General features: G+C 37.0%; 2 protein-coding genes across 3 annotated transcripts; both read left to right on the top strand.

Annotated features, from left to right (window-relative positions):
- Nucleotides 1–229: 229 nt before the first annotated feature.
- On the top strand, nt 230–9,568 carry LOC120481796 (neuropilin and tolloid-like protein 1). 2 transcript variants are annotated; one of them, XM_039675614.2, is made up of 9 exons: nt 230–549; nt 1,196–1,263; nt 1,428–1,562; nt 1,640–1,888; nt 4,809–4,850; nt 4,937–5,064; nt 6,114–6,342; nt 6,544–6,657; nt 7,153–9,568. In XM_039675614.2, the coding sequence occupies exons 1-9, from the start codon at nt 488–490 to the stop codon at nt 7,734–7,736; spliced, it is 1,611 nt and encodes a 536-aa protein (XP_039531548.2). In that variant the 5' UTR covers nt 230–487; the 3' UTR covers nt 7,737–9,568. The 2 variants fall into 2 exon arrangements, with proteins under 2 accessions (XP_039531548.2, XP_039531551.2); XM_039675617.2 differs by having other exon boundaries at nt 231–549; nt 1,199–1,267.
- A 345-nt stretch (nt 9,569–9,913) lies between these two features.
- atpsckmt (fATP synthase c subunit lysine N-methyltransferase) lies at nt 9,914–11,621 on the top strand. The gene is given in 5 exon segments (XM_039675901.2): nt 9,914–10,369; nt 10,573–10,710; nt 11,124–11,174; nt 11,276–11,458; nt 11,461–11,621. Coding segments are annotated over 5 exon segments (687 nt in total). The 5' UTR covers nt 9,914–10,084; the 3' UTR covers nt 11,491–11,621.
- Nucleotides 11,622–12,063: the final 442 nt, after the last annotated feature.

Below are 12,063 nucleotides of genomic sequence, written 5' to 3'. Positions count from 1 at the left end.
TCTTATTGTTAGGTGCATAATATGCTGCTACAGGAACTTGGAATACCTCACATTTTCATTTGGCACACGACAGTCAAACAACCATATTTTACACAAAGTAGTAGGCCAACTTTAATCAGCAAATCATTAGTTACTGTAACAGGCTACTTGGACAAACTTCATCTGAGGCAGATAGTCGATTCACGTCGTTGTTAGCCAAGTCTATCAACATATGAGAGAGGGGATCTCGTTAATCCACTCTTCATGTCCGCAGGTCTTCTGTGCAATGAGGCGGATTACGCAGATGTGTTTGTGTTCAACCTGTTCCATCAAACAGTCTTCAACTACACCGCGAGTTCTGTGAATAGGCGCAACAATCTTTGCAATGAATCTCGCATAATTTCGGTCGCGTCCTTCAAGCAGCCTCTTCTAATGACGGACTTTTATATATTGTAGTTATATTATCTCTAAAATTTATCCTTCGCTTCGTCACTACAATTTGCATTTCATGGAATTCAAAGTTGAAACCCTTGGGAAGAATCATGGTGCCGCGGGTAAAACTGCTTCTTGGTGAGTAATATCAACAGTGCGTTAGCCTATAAAACCTAACATAAATGTTTCGTTCATTGATATCGACCAAGTACACTTGGGAACGATACATGCATGATTCCCTTTAAGTTTAAGCTATTCTTATATTTAATAATGAAATTCTGTAATAGTGTAATTCTGATTGCAATGTTCACACGAAAGCAATATCACTAAACCTCAAGTGGCAGCTGGAACATGGGCTACACTTGCAAAAGTGGTTATAAAGTTGTAAAACGCAGATCAACATTTCGTTGTACATTGCATATTATTGTTATTTAGCCTATAGTCTTTATTTTTGTGTGGTACACACAGAAACCATAATGTCACAATTGACTGAGAAAACATCGACGTACCTGTTGTAGCCTATGTTGTCCTCAATTTCGACAATGCAGTGATAAAAAGATAGATAGATAGATAGATAGATAGATAGATAGATAGATAGATAGATAGATAGATAGATAGATAGATGGGAATTGGTAACAAAAACTCTTACACTTATAAACAATAAATGCAAAAAGACATTATACATGTTTACATTCGAGTTGTATTGGCATATTTAAGAACGTTTTAAGCATGAAGCAAGCTGTTCTTGACCATCAGTATCTCTGATCATTATTATTTATTTTAGCAGTCGTTTCAAGTCTCGTCAATCTTGGATTTTCTGGAGCACCAACAGCACCACCGAACAAGAAAGCTGTAGGTAATTATCTCTTATTAACAATGACATACTAAGTGGGAAAGAAGGGCATTGTGATCTTGTGCAAAATCACGATTGACTGATTCTAACAATGCACATTGTAGTTGTTTAACCCAAGAAGTTTTAATCTCATGGCAGTCTTCTTAATGCTTTGTCTCTTAAGTTGAAAACAACTCAGGTGTGACGCCGGCGGGATTGTGCGGTTCTTGGGTCAAAGATTCTGATGGAGGAATTTTTACATCTCCTAACTATCCTGAGAAATATCCTCCTGACCGAGAATGCATATACATAATTGAAGGTTACTCAGCTTACATTTTGATCATTGTTATTGAGTCATATTTCCATATCTAACTAGAAATTTGAATTGTGCCATAGCTTTTCCAAGGCAATGCATCGACCTGTATTTTGATGAAAAATATGCCATTGAGCCATCGTGGGAGTGTAAGTTTGACCACATTGAAGTCAGGGATGGACCCTTCAGCTTTTCTCCTATCATCGGCCGTTTCTGTGGACAAGAGAGCCCGAATTATGTTAGGTCCAGTGGACGATACCTTTGGTTAAAATTTGTGGCAGATGGTGAACTAGAATCCATTGGATTTTCAGCTCGGTACAATTTCACCCAAGGTAAGAGTTCTGTTTGTGTCATGATTATATGGTTGTGGTCCGGCGCCCGGGAGGGTTGCTGTGGGGGGTTTGGGGGTACGGGGGCCTGGTCCGGAAGGATGGCACAGGGATATCCAGCGCCAGGCCTGAGTATATGCATATGTCTGTATCAACCAATTATATATCCATTTCTTTTATACAAGTTTTTGTAAAACCAGATGATCATGTTGTCCAGAAGCGTCCATGGAGCATCTTGTTCTTCAGTGGGAGAACATCTGACCATCTGTACAAAGAGCCATATGATCCTTGTCTCAAATTAACTTTTTTTGATTAGCGACCTGGAAATCTGAAATAATTCTTTTAGCATGTTACAGGTTTAAATGACGTTTTGAATTGCATATTTTTGACTTTTGGCTCTATTGCAAAACAAAACGCATACACAGTTAGAATGTTGGTTTGGGACTGGTTGTTTATTAGTAAGAATCATTCTTGTTTTGGTAAATGCTGTGTTCAGTGCTCAAGTCTGATGGCTCTGCATTTGTAGTGCAGGCACACATGCAGCAGCTGAGTGGGGGAGGTTTTTGATTTTTCTGATCCCAGTTAATGAAAGCTTGTCTTCAGAGGAGCACACTCAGTCTGCTCCATGCCCTGAGCTCTGTCCTCCTGCTTCAGCTTCACCAAATCCTATTGAAAATCCACACTCTAAAAAAGAGAAAAGTTCCAAAAGATTCCAAATTAAGTTTTGTTTTTTGTTTTTTGCAGTGATGCCCTAAAAGAAACATTTAGGGTTCCCCAAAGAACCTTTTAGTGAACATTTCTTAAAAGAACCATTTTTTCCTTAGTCTGAAGAACATAAACTATGTCCAATGAAATGTTTCATTGATGATCAAGTTTTTTCATTGAACCATCAATGCCAGTGTCTTTATTTTTTAAGAGCGTATGGGATGGCCAAAATAATTTGTTATAGAGTATGCATTACTGTTAGGTTGCAAAGGGGTCATAAATATTTTGTCAGAATATTTTTGAATTCATAGTCACATCATTCAAAGTAAAAATAAAAAAAGTGTTTATGACTGGATTCGACTCAGGTTCGAGACAGATATGATGTCCGTCTTGACTAAACTGGGCTCCCTAATTATGTGATGTTAGGCTAAACTTAATTTCTGATTACACCCGTGTTTATCGCAGCCGCCTAATAAACAGTGAACAGATAGGTAAGCAGTATTTGGGTAATGAAGCAGGGACATGAGGGATAACCTGCCAGGTCCTGGTGGACGGGGGGCCTGCAAAAACGTTTTTGTCCTGAGCACTGTGAATTTTGAGAGCCCTAAATAAAGTCCAATACAAAATCCATGCATTACAGCCAAACACTATGACATCTACTACACACTGCAGAAAGCTAAAAAATAAAAGGTAAAATTATTTTAATTTTACAATCAATGATTTTAGGTTACTTCTGGAATACTGAAATAAAATACAATCCTGCACACATCATAAATTATAGATTTATTATTGACCTACATCCATGCGTCCTGTTATATCATCATGAGAATAATCTTAGCCAAGCTGTACCAGAGGTAAGAAAACACGAGAGGATTATGGCGAATCCCTGAATGATTTTTAGATTGAAACTCTAAAGGACTCTGAAATATCCTAGTGAGTTTAATTGCAAATGATAGATTAGATCTAGATTTAAACTGATCTACATTATAAACTGGCCAGAACCTATTAACTTTTTACAGTAAACCTGAAATACTGTGCAAAAATATTAAACAGCCTTCTATAAAAACACCTACATCATATTTAATTTGCTTTCTCACGCTGTGCAGTCTAATCTGTGCGAGTTTGGTGCAGGGATTATTAATCCATGTACAATCATGACTCAAGCCCCAGGACATCATTCTCATTCCCTAATCCTACATGTTTCAGTTATTAGGCAAAAAGAAAATAAATGATTGTGCTGGGATATACTTTTTTTTTTTTTAAGGTCAGGAAGTAAACCATGTGTTTCATTTATCTGTTTTAGTCTTTGAAACAGTCAAGGAAACGAAATAACATCTGTTTTTAAAATAGTTCCGAGGAAGAAATAATGGCGCCTACCGTCCAAAGGTTTGGGGTCGGTTTTAAAAAAAAGTCTCTTAAACTCACCAAGGCTGTATTTATTGAATCAAAAAGACAAAAAAAAAAAAAAAAAAAAGATCTTGTGAAACATTATTACAATGTGACAAATGAGATTTATTGATTTTTTCCAAATCATTACTCAGTGTTATTACACAATCTTCAATGTCACATGATTCTTCAGAAATGATTCTGCTGATTTGGTGCTCAAGAAACATCTTGTATTATTATCTAAGTTGAAAACAGTTGTTCAAAACAAAATCTTACAAATCCTACACCTTTGGACAGTAGTACACCGTTTTGCACACTGCAACCAGCAAGACTTTCCTTGCTTGACCAACTTTTGCAGAAAGATGATGGTGGAGAACTAGTGTTTTTTTGAAGATAAACAGCATGACTGTTAAATTCACGCGGCTCTGCAGAGATCTTTACAACAACCATTCATTTTGATATGTAGGACAATAATTTGTATAAAGCTACTTAATTGAATTTGAAATCACTTGTGATTTTGACCTTGTAAACAGATCAAGGCTTTATTCAAATCCTTAACCACTCACTCTCCTCTGTATATGAAGAGTTCAGATGCAAAAGCCTCTAAGTGCCATTTGAAATTTTCTTCTAGAATGATCATTTTTATCAAGCTTGTACTGTATATTTAAGCTCAGTAATTTCATTTAAATTGCAATGAAGATTACCTATTAATTGTAATTTAAGTGAAATTACTGAACTTAAATATACAAGCTTGATAAAAATGATCATTCTAGAAGAAAATTTCAAATGGCATTTAGAGGCTTTTGCATCTGAACTCTTCATATATTTGCAGATCCTGATTTTAAGGACCTTGGAGTTCCATCACCTCTTCCATGTAAGTGTTTTATTTTCCTTTTTTCAAGTTTACCCTCTGGATATGAAAACCAGTTCACAATTCATTGCTGTGTTTTCATGGTGTAGTTTGTGAGTTCGAGATGAGCGGGCCAGAGGGCATTGTGGAGTCTGCAATGGTTGCGAAAGAGGGCAAAGCGTTGCAGACAGAGGCTGTAGACTGCAGGTGGTTCATAAGAGGTCCTCCTGGCTCTAAGGTAAACCTCTATTCACAACTGTATTCAATTCAATTAAAACCTAACATGTTGGTCTAAGCTAGTCTTTCCAGTAGGGTTTACCTTGTTCCACATTTATTTTTCAAATAATATCCTGTTATTCTCCATTATGTCTAATTAAAATATAAATAAAATAAAAAAAAACAAATGTCAATATATAGTCGTGCTCAAAAGATTATGCACCTTGCAGAATGTGAATTATTTTAACAAAATAAAAGGAATCATAGTACAATTTGCATGTTATTTTTTATTTAGCACCGTCCTGAATTATATATTTTACATAAAAGATGTTTACATATGGTCCACAAAACCAAAAAATAGCTGGATTTATGAAAAATGACCTTGTTCAGAAGTTTACTCTCATTACCTGGATGATTCACAACCTTTTTTAATGTTTTGTGATGCTTGTTCTTGAGTCCATTGTTTATCCTGAGCAGTTAAACTGCCTAATGACCCTTTCCAACAGTGAATGTATGGTTTTGAGATCCATTTTTTTCACCCTGAGGACAATTGAGGGACTCATACGCAACTATTACAAAAAGTGAAAACTTTTTGAATTTTAAAGATCAAGGTAAATTGTACTTATAATTTGTCTTCCGGGAAACATTTAAGTATCTTCTGTTGCTTCTGAAGGGCAGTACTAAATTAAAACATTTGTTATTTAAATAAAATAAGAACAATTGGACATCATCCTGTTCGAAAGCATCAGTGACTGTTTTCACCATTGCAAAATGTGCTGGAAACCTGAAGAATTTTCAGGACCTAGAGAATTTTTCTGAGAAACATTAGGCAGTTTAACTGCTAAGAACAAACAAGGGACTTATGTTCACAAAACATAAAAACAGCCGTGGATCATATATGCAAACTTTTGATAAATTCAGCATTTTTGTTTGTTTGTTTCGTGGACTATATGTAAACGCATTGTAAAATATCTTATTCAGGACAGTGCTCAATAAAATAATAATTAACATTTTGCAGATTCTACAAGGTGTATGTAAACTAGTTTTGAGCATGATGTGTCTACTGCACAGATCTATTTGCGCTTCCTGGATTATGAGATGCAGAACTCGAATGAGTGCAAGCGTAACTTTGTGGCGGTGTACGATGGAAGCAGCTCGGTGGAGCATCTGAAGAATAAATTCTGCAGCACGGTGGCCAATGACGTGATGCTGGTGACTTCATTAGGTGTGATTCGCATGTGGGCCGATGAGACTAGCCGCAGGAGCCGATTTCGTATCCTCTTCACCACCTTCCACGAGCGTGAGTCATAAAATCATCTTAACACATTTCAGTAGCACATATAGCTTGCTTTTTAGCATTAACGTTGTGATTTACCTCTTATTTTATCTACATATTTGGACTAACACATTATGAGTGATGTACTGAGTCACTTTAGCAGTTTTAACTGCATGACATGTTAGTGTCTCATGTGGTTTCTATAATTATCATTTTGCTCTTCAGCTCCATGTGAAGGAGATGCATTCTTCTGCCATAGCAACATGTGTATTAACCACACGTTGGTGTGCAATGGTATCCAAAACTGTGTCTATCCTTGGGATGAGAATGGTTGCAAAGGTATATAATCACATACTCCGAAATGAAATACTTGCAAATGTATTTACAAAGCTAATGTAAAGTTAAGGGATATTCATCAAAAAAATAAAAAATAAATAAAACATCATAATTTACTCCCCCACATGTCATTCCAAACCTATATTACTTTCTTTCTTCTGTGGAATATTAAAAAAAACAGTTTTTGTCCATACAATGAAAGTCAGTTGGGGTCCAAAATAAAATTGAATGATAAAAAAAAAATGCTTTTGCTTTCCACAAAAGAACGAAAATCATACAGGTAAATGTTGACAGCATTTTCATTTCTGAGTGAACTATCCCTTTTTTAGTAGGCTACACCTCTTGATCCATAAATTGTAATAATATTTTACCATATTACTGTTCATGCTGTAATATTAGTGTATTTTTTGTGTATTTTATTTTAATTATTTGTCTTTTAATTATTTTCTAAATTCAAAACACTATACCTCATAAAGTTATCATGCCCCTCTCACACAGAGAAAAGAAAAGCCACTATCCTGGACAGCCTTGACAATACCAATGTAACCATCATCGGAGTGACCTGCGGAGTGGTGATTATCCTGCTGACCGTGTCGATAATCATTCAAATAAAACAGCCACGGAAAAAGTACATAATCCGCAGGGATGAATTTGACCCCACCTTGCTTCACGAGGCCTTTGAACCCCCGCACTACGAGCTGTGCACGTTACGGCAAGCAACCTCATCCGATGATGAGGTGTTACCTGAGGATTTCCCCAAATTGCAGCGCACCTCCTCCAAATGCGTCCACGGTCACCACTGTGGCTCGGCGGTGTCCAGCACTCGAGGCAGCCGCACCGACCTCAGCCTGCGAGATGCTGCTGCCATTCTCTCAGAGATGGAGACGTCAGTACAACCCCAGTTCCCTATGCAAGCCACCCCCACTGGCCGCAGGAATATTCTGGTGATGAAGCACAGCTACTCACACGATGGGGCTGAAGAGTGCGACCTGGATGATGAATTTTATGACGGGCCCACCACCAGCCACGGGCGAGCTGCAATGGACAGAACTGTGCATCGGTCAATATCCAATGACTTTTGATGGTTTTCCATGCACACCAGCCCAGCTTTCGGATTGATTGTTTCTTTATTGTCTTTTGTCTTGGTTTTATTTGTAGTATTTTGTTTGTTGACAGACAAAATTGCCTTGTCTAGTCACATTTTCACCGTTTTGCATCCATAAAGGAACAACAATCACAGTTTTACTGTCAGCTTTCTTTCCCTGTTTTGCCTAAAATATTGTGCTTGCTGTCTATTCCATATAATTTGATGACTGTAATGCACTTTTGTTTTTACTCCTAGTGTCGAAAAATTATATTAGGACAGAGGATCATTGCATATGTTTGTAAATAGTTTAGATCCATATTGTCAGGGTCCCGCCATGACAGTCTTGTCTATTTTGTCACTGTTCATTGTTTCCTTGTTTGTCTTGTGCACATGGCTTTGTCTTTGTTTGTGTTAGCCATGTGCTTCTCTTGTCCCGCCTCCTTGTTTCCTGTTACCACACTACCTTGTTTAGTCCTCATTTCACTAATTGTACTTACCTGATCTTCATGTGCTCTGGTCCCTTTATATTGTGCCTTTTTCCTTCTTGTCTTTGCTGGTTTGTTCTTGTTTCTATGTTGTTGTTTTTTTTAGATCTAGTGTATCATTTTGTGTTTTCCCCCTTCCAGTCTTATTCTAGTTAATTTTAGTTCTTTTGTTTTTGTCTCTTTGGATTTTATTTATCTCTTTGGACTCTTATTACATGCAGTTCCCTGTCAGTTTATTCTTGTTTTATTTTTTGATTGCAAGTTTCAGTAACTTTATTCCTAGTTTTCTTTTGTTTTGCTTCACTAGTCATTGTTCTGTTTCAGTCTTTATAGTTTTTATTTTTTTATTTCCTATTGAAATATTCTATTGTCTTGCCCTGTCATCTTGTTGTGTCTTGTCTTGTTCATTGTGAGTTGTGTTTGTCCCTGCCCTGCATCCTTAGAATTCCTGACCACTGACATTCACTGTGTTGCAGCCAGACTGGTGCTACAGCTAAGAGATCAAGCCTCTGGTTCATTGTGTTCCTGCCTGGTCTTCCTCACCATCATTCCACCTGGTACTGCCTCTTCAAGCCCGTTTTCATCCAGGACTGATTTCATTGGTCATCCTCCTTGCCTTTCATTGTGTCGTCAGCCCTACTCTCTGAACTGTTTCACATGAACTCTCCTTGTCCTGTCTATTCTTCACAGCTATTCTGTGCCTGGGTCCTCTTTCAGATTCTCAACAGTACCTGATGCATACTGTTTCATGTATTATTTAAAACATGACATAAAATCCTGTCATTGCTGTTATGGTTATATTTAACATTGTTTTTAGGGGATCTGTAACAAGCTTCTCTCTTGAACTGTGGTTTAATTTAATTGTTTTAACTTTGACCTCATTTATTTGTATAGTCATTGCTTTTATGCCAGTGTGAGAACATGTGCTTCTTTTATACTTTGTTACCCTTCAATTTTAATTCTCATTTCACATTACTGATAAAATTACGAACAAACACAGTTGTTATGCAGTCTGATTTTATTGCATTATAAAATGTCATGTACATGCACTTTCTTCACCTATTGGTAGCAATTTAATGTGGTCATAAGTACCACATGTAAACATTTCTACAAATGTGTATTCCTCGTCATAACATTTAAATAAGTTTTAAAAGTGATGTTTTATTACAAATGCCATTGAAGGTTGATAGTAGCAACCATAAGATGTTGTGAGTTTTGAGCCGCATAACAGTGCCTCCCACTGGCTTAAAAAGTAATTGCAAGAGAGGAATTTTCACCACTCAAAAAGGGCTGTACCCCATCTCTGCAATAATAATTAATAAAGGCTGGTTTCTGAAGTACTTTTTCCTGTATTAATGTTCATGGGTAGCCTAAATGGGTTCCATTCAGACCTTAACATTAAGCCTTTTACTGTTAAATGTCAACAAGATAAAAAAAAAAAAAACAGTTTCACCTGCTATACATTACCCAATGTTTAGATCTTTATATTATGCACCGTTTGTCCGTGTTAACAAACAATTTCAAAAAAAAAAAACTTGTAATATATTTTTTGTTTGTTTTGATATAAGGAATCAACTTACCCTTTTCACGTGAGAAAAAGAATATGAGAGTAGGGTTGAGCGATATGATGTTACACAAACCAGTGCTGTAGGTGGCGTTATGCACTTTAAGTTGTTTGCAATCCGTCATTAACTAAGAGAAGAAGAAGATCAGTAGACTTTTATGCTGGTAGCCTATATTTTTTCACATAGATATCATGGCAACGTTGTTAATTTATTGAAATGTTTTGCTCATTGCGTATCTGACCTCACAGCTGTCATTGGGAATTCGGTAAGGAGGTCAGTGGATTCATTTCAGGATGTCTGACTCTGGCACAGAATTAAATCTACGCTCAGAGACTTTTAAACAGGGATCAGCGAGTGAAGGTGGTTTTAAAAAACGAATCGGTATTATTGCAACTTGTGTCGTCGGAGGGTCATTGGTCGCTCTGTATGCAGTCACCGGGCCGTTTATTACACCAGCATTGAGGAAAGTTTGTCTCCCATTCGTACCTGCAACAAGGACACAAGTTGAAAACGTTCTAAAGGTTTTGAAAAATAGATCAGGGTCCCTGGTGGATATCGGTAGCGGAGATGGACGGATAGTGAGTTTCCTGAATTGGACTTCTCATCTTTTGATTTGGAGTTTGCACTAACAATCACTACACCCCACCACTTCAGTAGCGTGTTATATCATAGTCATTAAACTAAATTACAGCATTGTGATGTTAGTTTACTGTTACATAGTTGAACCATTAAGTTATCACAAAATCTCCTAAAAATCTTATTCCTGCATTGTTTGGTGTAGGTTATCGCTGCGGCAAAAAGAGGCTTCAAGGCAGTTGGCTTTGAGCTGAACCCATGGCTGGTCTGGTACTCCCGCTACAAAGCCTGGAGGGAAGGTGTTCATCACAGCACATCTTTTTATATTTCAGACCTTTGGAAGGTAAGAACAGGTCAATCATAATCTAAATGTGGATCTCCTTTTGTATTATTAATCAGTTGATTAAGCATCTACAGATCAATAGTCCATGATCAATAATAAAAAATTAGGCCGGGACTTGTTTGTCCAATTTGGTGTCCACAACTTATTGGATCTTTGTGATTGCTATTTCTGTAATCTCATGTGAGTGACAGGTTGTCCCGCCCTCGTGCCAGTAAACACATCATCAGAGAAGAGTTTTTGTTGCAAAAGGGAGGGGCAGTTATTTTGATTAAAGATTATGTGGACACATGAATTTTTACAAAAATAAAGTGTTGCACAGCCATGGATGTATCATTTATCATAAATACTGCTTTATCCAAAAAAATACAAACTGTCCATTTTGATTCCATGGTGACATTAAACTCTTTTCATAGGTCAGTTTTTCAGAATATTCCAACGTGGTCATCTTTGGGGTTCCTCAAATGGTAATATGATGTATATTTGATATCTATATGTGTGTGTTTCCGATAATGCATCTAATCTAAGATCAGACAAATATTGTTTAACTTTTTTTTTCCCTCCACAGATGGAGCAGCTTGAAGTCAAGCTCCAAACAGAGCTCCAGAGTTCAGCTAAAGTAGTAGCTTGTCGCTTTCCATTTCCCACTTGGACTCCTGATGATGTAGCTGGAGAAGGAATTGACACAGTGTGGGTTTACAATGCCAAGACATTCAAACCACACATCAGAAATGATAAAGACTGTGAAAGATGAGAAATGCCATAAGTCTTCAACAGCAATGACCTAGGAAAACAAATACTACTTTCTTTACAATATTGACAAACATTTTGTCTCTGTAATGTCATTGTAAAATTCAGACTATTTTGGTGTTATGTTCATAATAAAATATCCCTTTGTTTTTGTACAAAAGTAATCTATTCTTTCAGCTTTTTTATTGTGACAAAGAAAAGGATTTTATAAATAGAAAGATTTATTTACACACCACCAAATAAACTTGGCTTTGTTGGGACCAACGCACCCATACAAAACATGAATTACTACTAAAAAGTAGCTAAGAAAAAGGTGTGTGTTTTGCACATGCCCAGGTGTGTAACTAGATTCACAGTTCTATCCCTTTTACCTCCTTAACATACATGCAAACCACAAAGCCTCTTGTTTAATGCTCGCCTTGTATTCATAAGAATAATACAAAGATTAAGGGTGGTATGTTACAAATTCGCTTATATAATTTATGCATACGAGTGGTAGCAGTAGCAGAGCCCGATATGAAAATGTTCTACAATCCAGCGCAGTCACTACCGGAAAACGCTAGAAAGTGTCGTAGCGTTCTCTGCGCATGCGCGATGATCTGTCGT

This window comes from Pimephales promelas, chromosome 5 (assembly GCF_988280905.1).
Source record: "Pimephales promelas chromosome 5, fPimPro1.hap1.1, whole genome shotgun sequence".
In the NCBI taxonomy this organism is placed as follows: Eukaryota; Metazoa; Chordata; class Actinopteri; order Cypriniformes; family Leuciscidae; genus Pimephales; species Pimephales promelas.
Note: the sequence above shows the minus strand (reverse complement) of the source record. Positions and strands in the feature narration are given on the sequence as shown.

Bases quoted from the DNA above. Each gene is read 5' to 3' on its own strand.
- LOC120481796 (XM_039675614.2), top strand. From the start codon at position 488: ATGGAATTCAAAGTTGAAACCCTTGGGAAGAATCATGGTGCCGCGGGT. The intron at 550-1,195 runs GTGAGTAATATC...TATTTATTTTAG, and splicing joins GCGGGTAAAACTGCTTCTTG to CAGTCGTTTCAAGTCTCGTC. The intron at 4,851-4,936 runs GTAAGTGTTTTA...TTCATGGTGTAG, and splicing joins AGTTCCATCACCTCTTCCAT to TTTGTGAGTTCGAGATGAGC.